The sequence below is a fragment of the Herpailurus yagouaroundi genome, unplaced genomic scaffold (assembly GCF_014898765.1).
Source record: "Herpailurus yagouaroundi ecotype Mexico unplaced genomic scaffold, PumYag 162, whole genome shotgun sequence".
NCBI lineage: Eukaryota > Metazoa > Chordata > Mammalia > Carnivora > Felidae > Herpailurus > Herpailurus yagouaroundi.
Window position 1 is genome coordinate 509,903 of NW_024412403.1, and position 20,910 is coordinate 530,812.

A 20,910-nucleotide genomic window follows, 5' to 3' on the forward strand; every position below is an offset into this window, starting at 1 on the left:
AGTCCTTTTAAAATGTGCTTCATGCACTTTATTTCAAATTGATGAGAGAAATTCAGGTAATCCTAATTTTTCTCACATTTGGTTCTTTCTGCATGGAAATAGGTGCATGAGATCTGTGTGTATAGGAGACACGTATGTACGTAAGGTGTGTGGATGAGGTGTGTGCGTGTATAATACTCCCTCTCGTTCATGGCCAGGACATCACACAGCAGCACTTGTGTGACCCTGTGACGGTATCCCTGATTGAGAAGTGTACTCGGTTCCATATCCACTGTGCTCACTTCATGTGTGAGGAGCCCATGTCCTCTTTTGATGCCAAGATCAACAATGAGAACATGACCAAGTGCCTTCAGAGTCTGAAGGAGATGTACCAGGACCTAAGAAACAAGGGTGTGTTCTGTGCCAGCGAAGCAGAGTTCCAGGGCTACAACGTTCTGCTCAATCTCAATAAGGGGGACATCCTAAGGTAAATTTTCAAAGTCAGAAACTAACCTAAGTTGTCTGGAAAAGTAGGGTTTAAACAGGAAGAGAGCTGTTAGGGTTCATGGCAGCTGGCAGTGCAGAGTCTGTCTGGTGTTGAGTGTGGGCTTGACAGTAAGCAGCCTGGGCTGGGCTGTGTGCTCTGTTGAGCGGAGGCGCAGGGGGCCCCAGGACAGGGCTGTGCTGACGGCGGCAGTCAGAGTAGGCCCCAGATCCTTTGTGAGAACAGTTTCTCTTTGTCAGTGAGAAGACGAGGAAGGAATCTGCCTGAACAGAAGAGGCAAATGAGGGAGGACAGGGAAGCCCAGGGCGCCCTGTCAAGAGCTGTCAGCAGTTTGCTGTGTCCAGGCGTGTTTCCTGTTACATGCGTCCACACACGCCTCCTCAAAGAACTAAGTGATAGGAGAGGGAAAAATTGTGTGAAACGAATGTTTGTAGGGGGATATTAAGAAAGAATGAACTTTAAATACTGATCTGCTACACAGGTGGACATTTATAGGAGAAAACACAGCAGAATCCCCTGAGTCTCTGTCCCTGTTGTTGGTCAACCGGACTTGGTGACAGCCAGTGACTCCTTTATTTCCGAGACTCTCTTATTTATGCTGAAACTTTTTTAGCTTACTGTTTTCCCTAAGAACCTTGTTAAACAATATCGAAATGTTACTGATTTTTAGTTTTAAAATTCAGTCCCGGAGATAAACTGGTTATGGAAAACGGAAGTGTGGTCTTTTCAGGGATGACGGGTGCCTTTCTTCTCTTGAGTGACTCAGTCAGCTGTTCACTTACATAGCAAAGTTAGGTTTTGTTTAGACATCATCATTGTGAAAACAGCTTGCAGTCATTTGGCATTAAAGTAACTCTTTGATAATCCTTAAATTGATTATTACGTGAATTTGTTTATTTACCATCTTTTTAGAGAACACCATTGTTCCCAATCTAGTCCAAGAGTGGCAGCTTCGAAATTACTAATCTAACAGAGTGGCACGTGTCACCCACCATTAAGTCCCTTTTTCTCCATATGGTTGAAATCTTTGTTTTTTTAAATCACATCTGGTTTTCATGGAAATTTTGTCTAATTAAAAATAAATTTCTAATCTCTTTATCTCCTTTAATTGACAGAGAAGTACAACAGTTCCATCCTGCTGTTAGAAATTCCTCCGAAGTGAAATTTGCTGTTCAGGCTTTTGCTGCATTGAACAGTAATAATTTTGTGAGATTTTTCAAACTGGTCCAATCGGCTTCTTATCTGAACGCATGTCTTTTACATTGTTACTTTAATCAGGTGAGTAACGTAGCTGTACTTGAAGAATTGAAAGAAAGCAGATTGTTACTTTTGATATTTAAGTGTTTCTCTATTCTGAGAACATTTCAGCAGGTCCTGGGCTGACTCTTGTGTAACCCTCTCGCGCTAGCCCTCTGAGAGGGTTACTGGGGTACCTTGTTTTACAGGGGTTGGCGCCATAGACTACTGACGGAAAAGGCTGTGCAGTGGAATATACTATTGTTAGGTTCAGATCAGACAAATTTCTTTAGAGTGATATGACTTGGGCGCCTGGGTGGCTCAGTTGGTTAAGCATCTGACTTTGGCTCGGGTCATGATCTCATGGTTCATGAGTTTAAATCCTGAATGGGGTGAGCACGAGCCCCGCTTCAGGTGAGTCCCACTTCCCCCCTCCTCCCTTTCTCTCTCTCCCTTGTGGGATTCTCTTATTCTATCATTTCCTCTTTTTTCTCTCTCTCCCTCTCTCTCTCTATGCCCTTGCTCACATGCTCCCTCTCTCAATAAAAAAAAATATATATGACTTGAGTTCAGCATTATTATCATTCATGGAAACTGAAAATCAAAAATTGCACATGCAAAATCCCTAACTTAAAAATCTTAAGTGTTATTTTTGGAATGAACGTGATGATGCTAAATTCGTCCCAATAAATATCTTGAGGGCCTGTTCTTTGCTGAGTACTGTGCTGTGCCTTGGGGTTACAAACCTGGGGAAGACTGGTCTCTTACCTGGTGCTTTACACAGAGCTTGAATGCCAGAAATTCCTCAAGTCAGGTCTTTAGCCCCAACCCTGACAGCAGACACACTGTGCTGCCCCCCAGCTGTGAGGGGTCTGCTTGGTGGGGAGGAGGCTGCTTGGGGTGGGGGTGTCTCAGGATGTGACCAGCTGGTTCTGTGACTCCAGGTTATTTTTCTTTGGTCACACATCAAGTTCAGTGATAAACAGTGACTAAGCCCATGGTCTTAGTCCAGGCAAACGGTCTTGTGCAAGTCTGCTCACTGTCATGTCTGACAGTTGCCAACAGAACCAAAATTCTGGAACAAATGAAAAGATTTAAAAAAAATTTTTTTTTTTTTCCAACATTTATTTATTTTTGGGACAGAGAGAGACAGAGCATGAACGGGGGAGGGGCAGAGAGAGAGGGAGACACAGAATTGGAAACAGGCTCCAGGCTCTGAGCCATTAGCCCAGAGCCCGACGCGGGGCTCGAACTCACGGACCGCGAGATCGTGACCTGGCTGAAGTCGGACGCTTAACCGACTGCGCCACCCAGGCGCCCCAATGAAAAGATTTTAAACAACATGCTACTTGTGGAACTCTGTACATGCAACAAATAAAGCTGATAATTAATACTTTGAAATGATTATTTAACATTAGGATGTTGGCCATTTGTTCCCATTTTAATAACTTTGAGCAAAAAGACATCTAAGTGCTTTTTCTTTAGAGAAATAGTGTGTTTGACATGGTCCCATAGGGTTCTTCCTTGTTCACCTCCACCTGCTGTGACTCTTCCAGTCCCTTCAACCCCAGCACACTCCTGCCACAGGGCCTTTGCACTTGCTGTTCCTGCTGCTGTTCTTTCTCCTTACAGAGACATATGGCACCTTCTGGTGTTGTCTTGGTTGCCACCATCTCAGCAGGGCCCACCCTGCCCGCCTGCCCTTCTCCCCTGCCTTCTTTCCTTGGTTGTACTGTCACCATTACATGTGCTGTGTATTTCACAGATTCATCTTGTTCATCGTCGGTCTCTCCCTGGCATGCCAGTCATTGGGGCAGGGATTTTGTTTTGTGCATTGTTGTGTGCTCAGCAGTAACCATGCCAGGTGCAAAGTAAACACTGGATAAATACTGGTAGGGTTAAAGAGCGCTGCAAGGGGAAGCAAGGGGTCACCCAGAGTCCTAGCGCCCACACGTACACATGTAATTTTTGTTAGCACTTTCCCTTTTTTTCTTTTTTTTCTTTTTTTTCTAAAGCACTTGTTACAAATTTCGTGTCATTTATGCATTTTTCTGTTTCACTCCATCATCTCTGTGGTAATTTTTATTGCCACACAGCTTTTTGTCAAGTGGAGGATGCGTAGTTGACTTTCCACATGACCTGTTTGTTGATGGACAATTTGTTTTCTAGGGTTTCTTTTTTTGTTTTTGTTTTTGTTTGTTTTATTTATTTTTGAGAGAACACAAGTAGGGGAGGGGTGGGGGGGGGAGAGGATCAGAAGCAGGCTTTGCGCTCACAGAGCCTGATGTGGGTCTTGAACTCCCGAACTGAGATCATGACCGGAGCTGAAATCACATGCTCAGTCGACTGAGCCACTGATGGTGCCCTGTCTTCTAGGGTTTCTTTTAATTAAAGCCTTCATGGCCTGACTTTTCCTGTGTCTGAGACTGATTGCTTTGCTTGCATTTCTGGTTATCTTCTGCTGAGCAAATTCCCTGCTGATTGCTAAGCCGAGGCTCCTTAGTGCCAGATTGCTTTCCAGAGGGACTAGAGCAGGACGCTTTGCCCTATGCTGGCAATTCTGTGGCTATGGGATAACTGGCCCCTTGACCCTGTAGTGATTCATCTTGTCTCTTCAGATCCGCAAGGATGCTCTCCGGGCGCTCAACATAGCGTACACCGTGAGCACGCAGCGCTCCACCGTCTTTCCCCTGGATGGCGTGGTGCGCATGCTGCTCTTCAGAGATTGTGAGGAGGCCACAGACTTCCTGAACTACCACGGTCTCACTGTCTCTGATGGGTAAGAGCAGAGAGGTGGCCTCTCTTTGTTTTTGTTTTCGTTTTTTTGTTTGTTTTTAATTCCGATGAGGGTCTGGGAAGTGCCAGCTACATGCCAGGCCCCAGAGGGCACATTCCACATGCTGCCTCCCTGGGGTGCAGGTGAAATCAGCGAGGCTCAGAATGGCTGGGGAGCATCCTCAGGTCACACGCTGCTCGTCAGTGGATTGGAGTTCAGACCCATTTCTTTGCAACTCCAGAATCAGGGTTTTTCATGCGTTACTGAAGATCCTACAGGTAAAGGTTAGGGTCTTTCTTCTTCTGTTTCTTGAGGATGACTGCTGCTGGCCCCTGACTGACCACTACCCACCTCTGGTGGTCCAGACAGGCACCAGTGGGCCAGGCCAGGGGCTCCTCCACTGCTTGGAGTCAGTGTTTTGAGAACCTTATGAAACGCGTGGACCCTCTCCCAGAAAATGGCACCATAATATGCACCATTTACTCACGTGCGTGCACATGCACCCAACATCTTATTGCCCATTGGGGTTTCTCCACCCCTTCCCTCCTCTTAACTCCTTATTGCCAGCCCCTTCCTATCTGCTTTCTGCAGTCCTCAAAGAAACGTGGCAGCTTTGGAATAAGACAGGAGCACGTAGGTGTCTGGCGTTCTACCTGTGGCTGTCTACAACTAGGCCGGGAGTCACGAGGCCCGTGTCACAAGGAAATGTCCAGCCTGGCAGCTGTGGGTACTGTGGGCTCAGCTGCCAAATCAGCTTTTACTGCCTCCTCATTTACACATGGCTGTGGGGTGACCCAATGATGGGGACAGGGCTTTCAGCGTTTCTGCTGGGCACTGAGAAAGTAAAGGTTGGCTTTTTACCTGTGTAACGCCTCTCCGTGGGTTCTTTGTGGTCTGGGTAGCTGTGTTGAGCTGAACCGGTCCTCGTTCCTGGAACCAGAGGGGTTATCCAAGGCCAGGAAGTCGGTGGTTATTACCAGGAAGCTGACAGTGTCGGTTGGGGAAATCGTGAATGGAGGGCCATTGCCCCCCATCCCTCGTCACACTCCCGTGTGCAGTTTCAACTCCCAGAACAAGTACGTTGGGGAGAGCCTGGCTGCGGAGCTGCCCACAGGCACTCAGAGACCCGGCTTGGACTCAGGTGAGGAGCTGCGTTACGTGACGGAACTAGCTGTTGCCCCTTCAGGAAGCCTCTTGGGAGCCAGGAGCATCTGTCTTGTTTTAAGGGTGAGGGGTAGGTCGGGTGGGTATTGGCTCAGTGCTCATGTCTTTTGCTCCTCTTAAGAGTGGCTCGAATGGCTCCCTGATGTCATAGTGCTTGGTTCCCACAGGTGAAGCACATACCGTCCCCTGTGACATTGCTTGGGAGGGTGGCCAGTAAGGATCACTGTGGGTGCCCAGGGGTTGCCCTGTTTGCCCACACTTGCCTCTTCCCTTGCAGGTGAGGGGAAAGGAGAGGCGTGTGGTACAGAGGCAGATGTGCCCCCACCTGCTCTCCAGCAGCCTCTTCCCATCCCTGCACCCACACCAGCTTCTCTGCCTCACTTCCCGGCACCAACTCCGAGCACAGTGCCTGGCCTCTTCCAGCCACCTGTGCAGGCCCCCCTGCCGCCCCCTGTGCAGCCTGAGTTGCTTCCTCCGAGGCCTGCACCTGCGTACTCTGATGCGGTAAGGAATCTTCCAGATCAGGGCTCTGAGGAGCCAGTTGCATATCAGTGTCACCAACAGCGTCTGACGTCCAGTCCGACCTCTGTCTGTGGATCACTCCCATGAAGGTGGTTGCGCTTGTGGCTCTAGAATATTCTGAGTGCCAGCCGCGGCAGGTCCTAGGACCCTGGCCCTGGAGAAGCTTAAGCCTTTGTCTTTTAGGCAAGGAGCTTGGGGCTCCGAGCACAGGCTGCGCCAGGCTCCCTAGCTCTTTGCCTGTGTGTCTGTTTGAAAGGGCTACAGCTAAGACTAGAGAAGGCGCTGAGGGTTTTTTGGAAGTAACATGACAGCTGAAGTAGGTGCGGCCCTGCATTGAGAACTCTGCAGACGCATGGGTCTCTGTGGACTACCCTCTCCCCTGTGGAGTGGGCTGTGTTGTCTGGTCTCCTGCAGGGGGTCCTGGGAGAGACCCGGCCTGCGGTCACTTGGCCTCGGATGGCTGAGCTGGGGCTGATGCTCCCCCGTCTTGGGCACAGTTGTCAGAGCAGCTCTTCAGTGCGTCCTGTCCCAGCACCATCTTGTGGCCCTGGTGTGCGTGCTCTGAGTGATATTCGACACTGCTCGCTCCAGGGAGCCAGTGGGCATGTTGACTAGGGACATGTGGGGCCACAGGCACGCAGCACCATGTGCACACTGGCCACACAGGTTGTGGGATTGGGCTTGCCACCCTGTTGCTTGGGCCGGTTTTGGTCATGATTAAGGAGGCCTGAGAGGATTGTGAAGAATGGCTGCAGAGACTGACGATGTTTGATAGGATGTGGGGGTGGCATGGCGTCACTGAGCAGGCAGCAGGCTTGCCTTGGCCTCTCCAGAAGTCTCCTCTGTGTTCATTAGCAGGAAACCTTTCCCGAAGCAGCGTAGCCAGTTCCTACGTGAGGACTGTTAGATGCCCTCAGACAAGTAGCCACTGATGGGTCGTGAAGGGAGTTTTTTTTGGCCCCAGAGGGGTTGCTCCGTGACCGGTTGGTTCTGTGAAGGTTTTCAGTACCCTTAGCCTGTGCAGCTAGATTGGTTTTAAGGTCAGTCTGGATTGAGGCAGTGTTTCTCACTGCCGTTGCCCTGACCCCCATGTGACCTCTCCTTAGGACCTGGCTCAGGTGGTGGATGAGCTCATCCAGGAGGTTCTTCAGAGGGACTGCGAGGAGGTTGGCGCCGCTGGAGCGGCCTTTGCGACCACAGCTCTGGGGTAAGTCCTGGGCCCTTTCTGCTCTGAAGGTGTCTGCTCGCTGGGGCCGAGCCCCATCCCTCTACATTTCCTCTCCGAGAGCTGCTGACAGTCTTGGACAGGAGGTCACAGCTGCTCATTTGTACAGGCTTAACTTTGGTCCTGCCCTCTAGGTGGGTGTGACTGTTCATGTTCCTCACCGTCTCTGTCAATGGCATGGAGTTCTTGTTTGTGTGTGCTTTTTGAGCAATGTTAGGTTTATTTATTTATTTATTTTTTTAAATTTTTTTTTTCAACGTTTATTTATTTTTGGGACAGAGAGAGACAGAGCATGAACGGGGGAGGGGCAGAGAGAGAGGGAGACACAGAATCGGAAACAGGCTCCAGGCTCTGAGCCATCAGCCCAGAGCCCGACGTGGGGCTCGAACTCCCGGACCGCGAGATCGTGACCTGGCTGAAGTCGGACGCTTAACCGACTGCGCCACCCAGGCGCCCCAATGTTAGGTTTATTAAAGTGTGAATTGAAAACCTGTTTTTTCTTAAAACTTTAAACGTGCCTTTAAATTCTAGTAAAGTAAAAATTTGTTTATTCTCTGTTAAGAATTAAAAATACTTTATGTGATCTAGGATTGTTTTACTTTATAAATTTGACAGGTGAAATTTCCTTAAACGTTTTCTATAATTTGCATCTTATACTGTGATGAAATTTCTTTAGAGATTTCAAGTTACACTTACAAATTTTATATATTTGATTCTAATATTTTAAATATCTAGTCTTAATAAATTTAATAATGAAAATCTTTTTGGGGCGCCTGGGTGGCTCAGTTGATTAGCATCCGACTTCAGCTCAGGTCATGATCTCATAGTTCGTGGGTTTGAGCCCTGTGTTGGGCTCTGTGCTGACAGCTCAGAGCCTGGAGCCTGCTACGGATTCTGTGTCTCCCTCTCTCTCTATTCTTCCCTGCTCGTGCTTTGATTCTTTCTCTCTCTCAAAAATAAATGAACATTAAAAAAGAAATTTAAATAATGAAAACCTTTCTAAGCGTTTAAAAAACTTTCATAAAGTTAATTAAAGCCAATTAATGTAGTAAATCAGATTCCTTTTTTTAAATGTTTTTTTTGAGAGAGAGAGAGAGAGAGAGGGAGAGAGCACAAATGGGGGAGGGGCAAAGAGAGAGGTAGACAGAGGATCTGAAGCAGGTTCTGTGCTGACAGTGGAGTGTCCAGTGCAGGGCTCAAACTCATGAACCGTGAGATCATGACCTGAGCTGAAGTCAGACACTTAACCTACTGAGCCACCCAGGTGTCCCAGTAAACCAGATTTTTTTTTTTTTTAATGTTTATTTTTGAGACAGAGAGAGACTGTGCATGAGCAGGGGAGGGGCAGAGAGAGAGGGAGACACAGAATCTGAAGCAGGCTCCAGGCTCCAAGCCGTCAGCACAGAGCCTGATGTGGGTCTTGAACTGACAAAACTGTGAGATCATGACCTGAGCTGAAGTTGGATCCTTAACCGACTGAGCCACCCGGGTGCCCCTAGTAAATCAGACTCTTAAGGATTTTAAACATGTTTTAAAAATCCTAGGGTGCCTGGGTAGCTCAGTAGGTTGAACTTCCAGCTCTTGATTTTGGCTCAGGTCAAGATCCCAGGGTCATGGATGGAGTTGAGCCTTGAGCGCTGAGCCTACTTAAGATTCTTTAGGGGTGCCTGGGTGGCTCAGTCGGTTAAGCGGCCGACTTCGGCTCAGGTCATGATCTTGCGATCTGTGAGTTCGAGCCCCACGTCAGGCTCTGTGCTGACAGCTCGGAGCCTGGAGCCTGTTTCAGATTCTGTGTCTCCTTCTCTCTGACCCTCCCCCGTTCATGCTCTGTCTCTCTCTGTCTCAAAAATAAATAAACATTAAAAAAAAATTAAAAAAAAAAAAAAGATTCTTTCTCTCTCGCTGTGCCCTCCCCCCATTTTGCATGCTTGCTCTCTCTCGCTCTCAAATAAAAAAAAAAAAAAAAATTCTATTACATATGAAACCACACAATGATTAAAAAGCATTATTTTACCTGTATAAATGTAGATGACTCAAAAGGATTAATTTTGTTGATTCATTTTCTTATACTAGAGTCAGATACATATTTTCTGTTTGCTTGAAATAAGAATAAATATGATTTCTGTTGGCTCAACTTATTTTGATAAAAGGTACATAAAAAAATCAACCATTTTTATGTGTACAGTTCAGTGACATTAAGTACATTAATGGTATCCTTCACCACAGTCTATTTGCAGAACTTTTTTGTCATCCCAAACAGAAGCTATACCCATTAGACAATAGTTTCCCATTCTTCTCTTTCCCCAACTCCTGGTAACCTCTATTCTACTTTCTGTCTTTATGAGTTTGTCTTTTTTAGGTACCTCACATGAGTGGCATCATAATAGTATTTGTCCTTTTTTGTCTGACTTTTTTTAGACACAAGAATGTTTTCAAGTTCATCTACATTGTAGCGTGTGTCAGCATTTTATTCCTTTTTATGGCTGAATAATACTCTATTAAAATGTACAGTTGATCCTTGACCAACATAGGGAGTTAGGGGTGCCAACCCCCTGTGCAGTCAAAAACCGAGTATAACTGGGGCGCCTGGGTGGCTCAGTCAGTTAAGCGTCCAACTTCAGCTCAGGTCATGATCCTGGCTCATGGGTTTAAGCCCTGTATCGGGCTCTGTCTTGACAGCTCAGAGCATGGAACCTTCTTCACATTCTGTCCCTGTCTCTCTCTTTGCCCCTCCCCTGCTTGCGCACTCTCTCTCTCAAATATAAACAAATATTAAATTAAAAGATCAAGTATAACTTTTGACTCCCCAAAATCCTAACTGTTAACAATTTGTGGATTGGAAGCCTTACTGATAATATCAATAGTCAACATATGTTGTGTATGTTAAGGTATTAAATACTGCATTCTCACAATAAAGTAAGCTAGAGAAAAGAAACGGTTATTCAGATCATCAGGGAAAAAACAAGGAAGAGAAAGTATACTTACAGTATTCTGTGTGTAAGTGGTCCTGTGCAGTTCAAACCTGTGTTGTTCAAGAGTCAACTTTACAAACATACGTAACGTGTATACACACCACATTTTGTTCATTTATTGATGGACCCTTGGGATTATTTCTACCTTTTGATTATGCTACCTTCTGAATAATGCTGTTATGAACATTGGTGTACAAATAACTGATTCCCTGATTGCAGTTCTTATGGGTATAAGCCTAGGAGTGGAATTACTAGATCATATCTATTTTTAACTTTTTAAACAACTGCCAAACTATTTTCTGCAGCAGTTGCACCATTTTATATTCTCACCAGCAGTGCACAGGGATTCCATTTTCTCTACCTTCTTGCCAACACATAGTATCTTTTTTAAAAAAAATGTTTTTATAGTAACTATCATAATGGGTATGAAGTGGTATCTCATTGTAGTTTTGATTTGCACTTCCCTAGTAACTAATGATGTCGAGCATGTTTTTGTGTGCCTATTGGTCTTTTGTGTATCTTATTTGGAGAAATCTATATTTAAGTCCTTTGGCCATTTTTGAATTGTTTTTTTGTTGTTGAGTTTGTAGGAGTTCTTTTATGTTCTGGATTTTAATCCCTTTTCAGATATATGATTTGCACATATTTTTTCCCAGTCTGTTTGGGGATGTCTTTTCTGTGCCTTTTCACTCTCTTGATAGTGTCCTTCAATCTACACAAGTCTTAAATTTTATAGAGTCCATTTGTTTTGTTTTGCTTTATGTAGTCCATTTTATCTAATTTTTCTTTTGTTGCCTGTGCTTTTGGTGTCATGTTCAAGAAATTGCGAAATCCAACATTATTATTTCCCTGTGTTTTCTTCTAAGACCTTTATAGTTTTAGCTCTTAAGTGTAGGTCTTCAATCCATGTTTCGTTTTCATATATGGTGTAAGATAAAGATTCAACATCATTCTTTTGTATATGAGTACTTAGTTTTATCAGCACCAGCTGTTGAAACAACCGTCTTTTCCTCTTTGAATGGTCTTGGCACCCTTGTTGAAAATCAATTGGCCATATACGTGAGGGTTTCTTCCTGGATTCTCTAGTCTGTTCTGTTGATCCATATGTCTGTTTTAGTACTTTGTTTTGATTACTGTAGTTTTGTAGTGAGTTGTAGTAAGCTTTGAAATCACAAAGCATGAGTCCTTCAAATTTGTTTCTCTTTTTCAAGGCAGTTTCACTATTTGGGGTCCCTTGAAATTCCATATGAATTTTAGGATGAATTTTTCCCAAATCTCTTTGGGATTTTGATAGTGATGCATTGAATCTGTTGATTGCTTTGGGTAGTGTTGACATCTTAACATTAAGTCTTCCAGTCTAGGGGCACCTTGTTTGCTCAGTTGATAAAGCAGGTGACTCTTGACCTTGCGGTTGTGAATTCAGTCTCCATGTTGGGCATAGAAGATTACTATTATATATTTTTTTAAGGTTTCTAAAAAATGTTGACTCTATTTATTTAATGTTTATTTTTGAGAGAGTGCAAGCTGGGGAGGGGCAGAGAGATGGGACAGAGGATATGAAGGGGGGCTTTGTACTGACAGCAGCAAGCCTGATGAGGGGTTCAAACTCATGAACTGTGAGATCATGACCTGAGCTGAAGTTGGGCACTTAACTGCCTGAGCCACCCAGGTGCCCCATAGATTATTTTTAAAGGTTTTTTTCTTTTCTTTCTTTTTTCTTTCTTTCGTTCTTTCTTTTCTTCCTTCCTTCCTTCCTTCCTTCCTTCCTTCCTTCCTTCCTTCCAGAGAGAGGGAGGGAGAGAACATGCACGTGCATGTGTATGTGTGGAGGAGCAAAGAGAGAGGGAGAGAGAATCCCAAGCAGGCCCCACCTTGTCAGTGTGGAGCCTGACGTGGGGCTCAGTCTCATGAACCATGAGATCATGACCTGAGTTGAAATCAAGACTCAGACACCTAACTGACTGAATCACTCAGGTGTCCCAGATGATTGTTTTTTTTAAAAAGTCTTCCAGTTTATTCACATGGGCTTTCTGTTTGTTCAGGTCATCTTTAATTTCAGCAGTGTTTTGTGTTTTTCATTGTACATGTCTTTAATTTCCTTGATTAAATTTATTCCTAATTGCTGTATTTTTCACTGCTATTGTAAATCAGATTGTTTTAATTTTATTTTTAGAACGCTCATTGCTAGTGATAGAAATAAATACCATTGAATTTTTGATCCTTATATTCTAGTTTTGCTAAACTTGTTTATTAGTTCTGATAGGTTTTGAGTGGATTTCTTAGGATTTTCTGTGTACAAGATCATGTCCTCAATGAATAAAGTTTTCTTTCTAGTTTAGATGTTTTTTATTTTTCTATAATCTCCAATATGGTATTGAATAGAATCAGCAAATAGGACATCCTTGTTTTGTTCCTGGTCTTAGAGGAAAAACTTTGTCTTTCATATCTGAATCTGATGCTAGCTGTGAGTGTTTCCTATATAGACTATATCGTGTGCAGGAAGTCCCTTTCTATTTCTATTTTTTTTTAGTGTTTTCATCATGAAACTGGTGCTGAATTTTGTCAGATGCTCTTTCTGCATCAATGGAGATGATCACGTGGGTTTTCCCCCCTTCAGTTCTTTAATGTGTTTGTATTACATTGTTTTTCATTTGTTGAACTATTCCTTGCATTCCAGGAGTAAATCCCACTAGGTTATTTTGTATAATCTTTTAAATATATTGGTGAATTTTGGTTTGTTGTTTTGTTGAGGATTTTTTTTTCTGTCAGTATGCATAAGGGATATTGGTGTATGGTTATTTATTTATTTTTGAGAGAACGTGAGTGTGAGCGAGGGGCAGAGAAAGGGAGAGAGAGAATCCCACAAGCTGCAGAGAGAGAGGAAGACAGAGTTCAGAGTTTGGAATGGGGCTCGAGCTCACCTGATGCAGGGGTCAAACTCAAGAACTGTGAGATCACGACCTGAGCTGAAGTCAGATGCTTAACTGACTGAACCACCCAGGCACCCCTGGTGTGTGGTTGTCTTTTTTAAAAATTTTTCTAACATTTATTCATCTTTGAGAGACAGAGACAAAGCGTGAGACAGAGAGGCTTAACCAACTGAGCAATGCAGGCACCCAGGTGTGTGATTTTCTTATAGTGTCTTTGTCTGGTTTTGGTTTCAGATAGAGTAATGCTGGCCTCAAGTGTTAAAAAGTGTTTCTTCCTCTTTAGGTTTTTGGAAGAGTTTGAGAAGGGCTGTTCTTCTTTTAAGTGTTTGATAGAATTAATGGTGAAGCCATCTGGTTCTGGACTTTCCTTTTTTGGGAGGGGTTTTTGGTTTTTATTTTTGTTTTTTTTTAATTTTTTAATTTATTTTTGAGACAGAGAGAGACAAAGCATGAACGGGGGAGGGTCAGAGAGAAAGGGAGACAGAATCTGAAGCAGGCTTCAGGCTCTGAGCTGTCAGCACAGAGCCTGACATGGGCTTGACCTCACGGACCGTGAGATCATGACCTGAGCCGAAGTTGGATGCTTAACCGACTGAGCCACCCAGGTGCCCCTTGGGAGGGGTTTTTGAAGACTGAATCAATCTCTTTACAAGTTATAGGTCTATTCAGATTTTCTTTTTTTTTAATGTTTATTTTTGAGAGAGAGCGTGTGCGTGCACATGAGCGGGGCGGGGGGGGGGGGCAGGAAGAGATGGGCAGAGGATCCAAAGTGGGTTCCAGGCTGACAGCAGAAGAGGCTAACTCAGGGCTCGAACTTACAAACTGAGATTATGACCTGAACCAAAGTCAGATGGCTTAACCAACTGAGCTACCTGGGCACCCCATTCAGATTTTCTGTTTTTACATGAGTCAGTTTTGATTGTGTGTTTCTAACCACATGCTTAATTTTTATGCTAAAAGCTAAATATATATTTTTTCCTTGCTAATATTAGAAGTTATGTGGCTTCTTTGGCTTTTATTTATTTAGAATCATATCCACTTTTCTCTGCATAGTGTTTCCAATGCTGCTATGGAGGAGCTGTTAACAGCTGCAACCACAGGCATTTTGAGGCACATTGCAGCTGAGGAAGTGTCTAAGGAAAGGGAGCGAAAGGAGGAGGAGAGGCGGCAGGCTGAAGAGGAAAGGTGAGTGTGTCGTGTTCCTGCAGTACGCCTGAGGTCGGGGTGTGTGGACAAAGGACAGAATTCACCCTGGCCTGGGATGCTCTTACTGTTGTCCATTGCACTAGCATGAAACCCATGGCTCACCCAGCATCCTCATGCAGTGCAGCTCAGGGAGTGGGTGGGGGTCCTGAGGCCACACCCACCTTGTGAGCAGCAGCCCTCCGTGTAGCTGGAGTTGGGGGTGAGGGTGGTGGTCAGGGGAGCTGGGGTGTGGGTGACTGTGTGTCATGTCTGGTGGGATTAGAGGAGTGGGCCTGCCAGCTTATTAGGAGGCACAACTCAAATCCCGACCCGTGAGGTCACAGAGTGTACTGACACTTTTTATTCTTAAACATTACTCTTGTGCTTTTTTTTTCTCTTACCCTTAGGTTGAAACAAGAGAGAGAACTGGTGTTAACTCAGCTGAGCCATGGCCTGGCTACAGAGCTGACAGAACTTGTGGTGACAGAATGCGTGAGGGAAACCTGTTCCCAGGAGTTGAAGTAAATGAAGTTGTGGTTTGAGGGTGTGGGCTGGTGGGACAAAATGGGGTTTTTGAAGTGCTGTGGCCAGGCTGGTGAAGTTCAGGCTAGCTGTGTTTCACTTGGACAGGGGGGTAGCATATCTTTTGGATAGCCAAACAGTAAAATGCCATCCATGTACTTGGTATGTGTTGCCTACAGAGAGGGCCTCACTTACATACACTCTCATCCTCATTGTGGACCCTGCGCTGGGTGTGGGCAAGTGTCTGTTAGCAAAATAATTCATTGGTAGTCTTGTACACCAAGTCATTTACCATTAATTTTCTCAAGTAGGAGGTCCCTTCCCTTGTTTCAGATGTTAAAAGATCATTTTGAGCCATCTCACTTAAGAACTTTACTAACTTTTTAAAAATTGAAGTGTAATTAACATGCAGTGTTATATTAGTTTCAGGTGTACAACATGTTGATTTGAAAGTTTTATAAATTATTCGGTGTTCACCATGATAAGTGTATTCATCACTTGTCATGATGCAACGTAATTACAATATTATGTACTATATTGTCTCTTTTATTTTTTTATTTTTTATTTGTAGCTATCTTCTCCCATCATTGGGTTGCCTTTTTATTTTGCTGATGGTTTCCTTCACTGTGCTAAACCTTTTTACTTTGGTATAATCTCAGTAGTTGATTTTTCTTTTGTTTCCTTTGCCTGAGGAGACCTACCCATAAATATGTTGCTAAGGCTGATGTCCCAAGAGATTGCTGCCTATGTTTTCTTTTAGGAGTGTTAAGGTTTCAGGTCTCAGATCTCAGATTGAGGTCTTTAATCCATTTTGAGTTCATATTTCTGTGTGTAGTGTGAGAAAGTAGTCCAGTTTCATTCCTATGCATGTAGCTGTCCAGTTTTCCCTACACCATTTGTTGAAAAGATTGTCTTTTCCCCATTGTATATTCTTGCTTCCTTTGTTTATAGACAATTGACCATGTAGGTAGGGGCCCTCTATCCTGTTCCATTAGTCTGTGTGTCTCTTTTTGTGCCAGTACCATACTATTTTGATCACTATAGTTTTGTAGATTATGAAATCTAAGAGTGTGATACTTTCAACTTCGTTATTCTTTCTCAAGTTTGGTTTGACTATTTGAGGTCTTTTTGGTTCCATAAAGATTTTAGGATTATTTGTTTTCGTTCTGTGAAGAATGCTATTGGTGTTTTGATAGAGATTATATTGAATTTGTACATTGCTTTAGGTATTATGGACACTTTATTAATATTAACTCTTTCAACCCATGAGCATGGAATACCTTCCCATTTGAGTCCTCTTCAGTTTCTTTAATCAGCGTTTTATAGTACAGGTCTTTTACCTCATTGGTTAAATTTATCCTTGCTATTTTATTCTTTTTGGTGCAACTGTAAATGGTATTGTTTTCTTAATTTCTCCTTCTACTTCATCATTAGTGTATAGAAATGCAACAAATTTCTGTGTATTAATTTTGTATCCTACAACTTAATTGAATTCATTTATCAGTTCTTATAGTTTTTTGGTGGAGTCTTTAGGGTTTTCTGTATGTAGTATCACATCATCTGCAAATAGTGACAGTTTTACTTTTTTAACAATTTGGATGTTTTTATTTCTTTTTCTTATTTTATTGCTATGGCTGGGACTTCCAATACTATGTTGAATACAAGTGGTGAGAGTGGGCATCCTTGACTTGTTATTGATCTTAGAGGAAAAGCTCTCAAGTTTTTCACTGTTGAATATGATGTTAGCTGTGAGTTTTTCATATATGGCTTTTATTATGTTGAGGCTTTTATGATGTTTATTATTTCATTTTGTTGAGGGTTTTTTATTATGAATGGGTGTTGCATTTTGTCAGACCCTTTTTCTGCATCTGTTGAGATGATCATATGGTTTTTATCCTTTCTTGTGGTGTGTCATATTGATCGATTTGTGAATATTGACCAACATTTGCATCTCTGGAATAAATCCCACTTGACTGTGGTGAATAATGTTTTAATGTATTGTTGTATTCAGTCTGCTACTATTTTGTTGAGGATTTTCGCATCTGTGTTCATTAGAGAGATTGGTCTGTAATTTTCTGTTTTTGTAGTATCTTTGTCTGTTTTGGTATTAGAATAGTGCTGGTTTTGTAGAATAAATTTGGGTGTTTTGCTTCCTCTTCTCCTTTTTTGGAATATTTTGAGAACAGTAGGTATTAACTCTTATTTAAATATTTGGTAGAATTTACTTGTGAAGCCATTTGGTCCTAGACTGTTGTTTGTTGGCAGTTTTTTGATTACTGATTCCATTTCATTACTAGTAACCTTTTGAAATTTTCTGTTTCTTCCTATTTCAGTTTTAGAAGATTGTGTGTTTCTAGGAATTTATCTATTTCTTCTAGGTTGTCCAGGTTGTTGGCATATAATTTTTCATAATATTTTCTTATAATCCTTTGTATTTTTGTGGTGTCAGTTGTTATTTCTTCTCCTTCACTTCTTATTTTATTTATTGGAATCCTCTCTTTTCTTGGATGAGTCTGGCTAAAGGTTTATCAGTTTTGTCTATCTTTTCAAAGAACCAGCTCTTGGTTTTAGTAATCTTTTCTATGACTGTCTACTGTCAGTTTCATTTATTTTTGCTCTAATCTTTACTACTTCTTTCCTTCTATAAGCTTTGAATTTTGTTGGTTCTTTTTTCCCTAGCTCCTTTAGGTGTAAGGTTAGGTTGTTTGAGATTTTTCTTGTTTCTTGAGCCTGCATCGCTATAAACTTCCCTCTTGGAACAGTTGCATCCCAAAGATTTTGAACTGTTGTGTTTTCATTTTCATTTGTCTCCATATATATATGTATATATATTTTTTTCTTTTTTGATTTCTTGGTGGACCCATTCATTTTTTTTTTTTTCCAATGTTTGTTTATTTTTGGGACAGAGAGAGACAGAGCATGAACAGGGGAGGGGCAGAGAGAGAGGGAGACACAGAATCGGAAACAGGCTCCAGGCTCTGAGCCATCAGCCCAGAGCCTGACGCGGGGCTCAAACTCCCGGACCGCGAAATCGTGACCTGGCTGAAGTCGGACGCTTAACCGACTGCGCCACCCAGGCGCCCCCATTCATTTTTTAGTAGCATGTTGTTTAGCCCCCATGTATTTGTGTTCTTTCCAGATTTTTTTGTTGTAGTTGATTTATAGTTTTGTACTGTTGTGTTTGAAAGAGATGCTTGATGTGATTTCAGTCTTCTTAAATTTATTGAGACATGTTCTGTGGCCTAACATGTGATCTGTCCTGGAGAACATTCCACGTACGCTTAAAGAATGTATTCTGCTGTTTTTGGATGAAATGTTCCATATATAACTGTTAGGCCCAGCTGGTGTGATATGTTGTTCAAAGAGATGGATTCCTTGTTGACTTTCTGTCTGGATGATCTATCCATGAAGTAAATATGGTGTTAAAGTCCTCTGTCATTACTGTATGTATTACTGTCGGTTTTTCTTTTTTGTCTATTAACATTTGCTTTATGTATTTAGGTGCTTCCATGTTGGGTGCATAGATACTTATAATTGTTATGTTCTCCTGTTGGGATTGTTTCCTTTATCATTATGTCTCTTGTCTGTGTTTTGTCTCTTGCTATGATTTTTGTTTTAAAGTTTACTTTGTCTAAGTATTGTTATCTTGGCTTTTTTTTCCCTTCATTTGCATGGTATATGTTTTTCACCCCTTCACTTTCAGTCTATATGTCTTTAGGTCAGATGTGAGTCTCTTGTAGGCAGCATTTAGATGGGTCTTTTTTTTTTTTTTTTAAATGTGTATTTATTTTTTGAGAGAGACTGTGACAGCGTGAGTGGGGGAGGGGCAGAGAGAGACACACAGGATACTAAGCAGGCTCCAGGCTCTGAGCTGTCAACACAGAGCCTGGGGCAGGGCTCACACTCATGGACCACAAGATCATGACCTGAGCTGAAGTCATGACCTGAGCTGAAGTTGGGCGCTTAACTGACTGAGCCACCCAGGTGCCCCTATGTATCTTATTTTTTTAATCCATTCAGTTACCCTGTATGTTTTGATTGGAGCATTTACATTTAAAGTAATTATTGATACGTATATACTTATGGCCGTTTTGTTAACAGCTTTCTGTTTTTTCTGTAGTTTTTTTCTGTTCCTTTCTTTTGCTGTCTTCACTTGTGGTTTGATGGCTTTTTTTTACTACTATGCTTGGATTCCTTTCTCTTTATTTTTTGTGTGTCTAGTATAGGTTTTTGATTTGTGGTTACCATGAGGCTTATATACTATAACATCTTATATGTTTAGTAGTTTATATTAAGTTGATGGTTGCCTAAGAACTTTATTAGTTTCACTGTCAAGCTTCAGGGAAGAAAGAAGTTCAGTGTGCAGGGAAATCTGTCTTTGTGCTTAAACCACCCTGAGGTAGCCCTGAAAGTGATGGACTGTACTGTGGCAGAGCACAGATTCCATTGCAGATGGAGGACACAGCGAGGAGGCAGAGCGTTTTGTTTAATGTTTCTTTGCATCTTTAATAATTGGGAGTCTATTTCCCTGTTTAAGCACGAAACCTCATAAGTGATGGATCAATGTCTGTTCTTAATCCCAGGAAGGAGTGTTAGGAGATATGTAAGAGCTGGGACTTGATATATTTTTCCACAGTCCCAGGAGACCTGGGCTTCAGCTCAGCACCAGGACTGTCTCCACCTGCCATAGAGGACTATTGAAAACATGTCTTGCTTGTTTAAGCTTCTTTGATTTTGTGACTAAATATATCTGGTAAAATTGTTCGTGCTCCCTTGGTTGACAGAATTTTGTCATAAAAATCTCATTTAGATTCTGGTTTATCTTGAGGGCCACTGCCATTTGAAACATGGGCTGCCAATCTTGGCTGCCGGCTCTTGGGACACTTTTATTTTTAAAAAAAATTTTTTTTTCAACGTTTATTTATTTTTGGGACAGAGAGAGACAGAGCATGAACGGGCGAGGGGCAGAGAGAGAGGGAGACACAGAATCGGAAACAGGCTCCAGGCTCTGAGCCATCAGCCCAGAGCCCTACGTGGGGCTCGAACTCCCGGACCGTGAGATCGTGACCTGGTTGAAGTCGGACGCTTAACCGACTGCGCCACCCAGGCGCCCGGGACACTTTTAATTGCAAACATCAGATAGTGCTGATGAGAAGGTGTTGTAGTTATTTTAATGGTCACTTGAAAATTAGAATTTGTAACTAATTTATTAAGACAGAAGTTTATTTATTGACTGTTTACAAGGGCCTGATTGGACCTATAATCTAGTAGCCTATACCACTTTTGTCTTTTCCTCTGTCTTAACAGGTCTGTGCATTAAATAAAATGAAAATCTTTTTTTTTTTTTTTTAATATTTATTTACTTATTTTTGAGAGAGAGAGAGCAAGCGTAAGCAGGGGAGGAACAGAGAGAGAGGGAGACACAGAATCCAAAGCAGGCTCCAGGCTCTGAGCTGTCAGCACAGAACCTGATGCGGGTCTCATGAACCGTGAGATCATGACCTGAGCTGAAGTCAGACGCTTAACTGACTGAGCCACCCAGGCGCCCCAAAGTAAAATGAAAATCTTAAAGCTTCTCTGTGGCAGCGGCACAATTGCATTTCAGTAGTAAGGATGTGGAATCTTGCCACTTTAGGGCAAGCTCTCAATGTATGTGGGCCCTGGGTACCGTGTCTCCCATCTTGATTATCCTCTTCTATAGGAATGCAGTGGAGACAGACCAGAGAGTCCGCATGGCCCGTTGCTGTGAGGATGTCTGTGCCCACCTGGTGGACTTGTTTCTTGGGGAGGAAATTTTCCAGACTGCAAAGGAGACCCTCCAGGAACTGCAGTGCTTCTGCAAGTATCTCCAGCGGTGAGTCCTGTGTCCTTACAGATGAAATGGATGCATGTGG

General features: G+C 42.9%; 1 protein-coding gene across 6 annotated transcripts in view; it reads left to right on the top strand.

Moving 5' to 3' along the window:
* MCM3AP (minichromosome maintenance complex component 3 associated protein) overlaps nucleotides 1-20,910 on the top strand; it is a 57,074-nt gene that overhangs the window by 13,787 nt on the left and 22,377 nt on the right. For all 6 annotated transcript variants that reach the window (XM_040483687.1, XM_040483691.1, XM_040483686.1 and 3 more), the window contains exons 9-17: nucleotides 198-466; nucleotides 1,600-1,762; nucleotides 4,339-4,499; nucleotides 5,399-5,637; nucleotides 5,938-6,164; nucleotides 7,289-7,389; nucleotides 14,363-14,494; nucleotides 14,902-15,015; nucleotides 20,718-20,870. In XM_040483687.1, coding sequence (XP_040339621.1) covers nucleotides 198-466; nucleotides 1,600-1,762; nucleotides 4,339-4,499; nucleotides 5,399-5,637; nucleotides 5,938-6,164; nucleotides 7,289-7,389; nucleotides 14,363-14,494; nucleotides 14,902-15,015; nucleotides 20,718-20,870 — 1,559 coding nt within the window. The remainder of the gene's footprint in view (nucleotides 1-197; nucleotides 467-1,599; nucleotides 1,763-4,338; nucleotides 4,500-5,398; nucleotides 5,638-5,937; nucleotides 6,165-7,288; nucleotides 7,390-14,362; nucleotides 14,495-14,901; nucleotides 15,016-20,717; nucleotides 20,871-20,910) is intronic.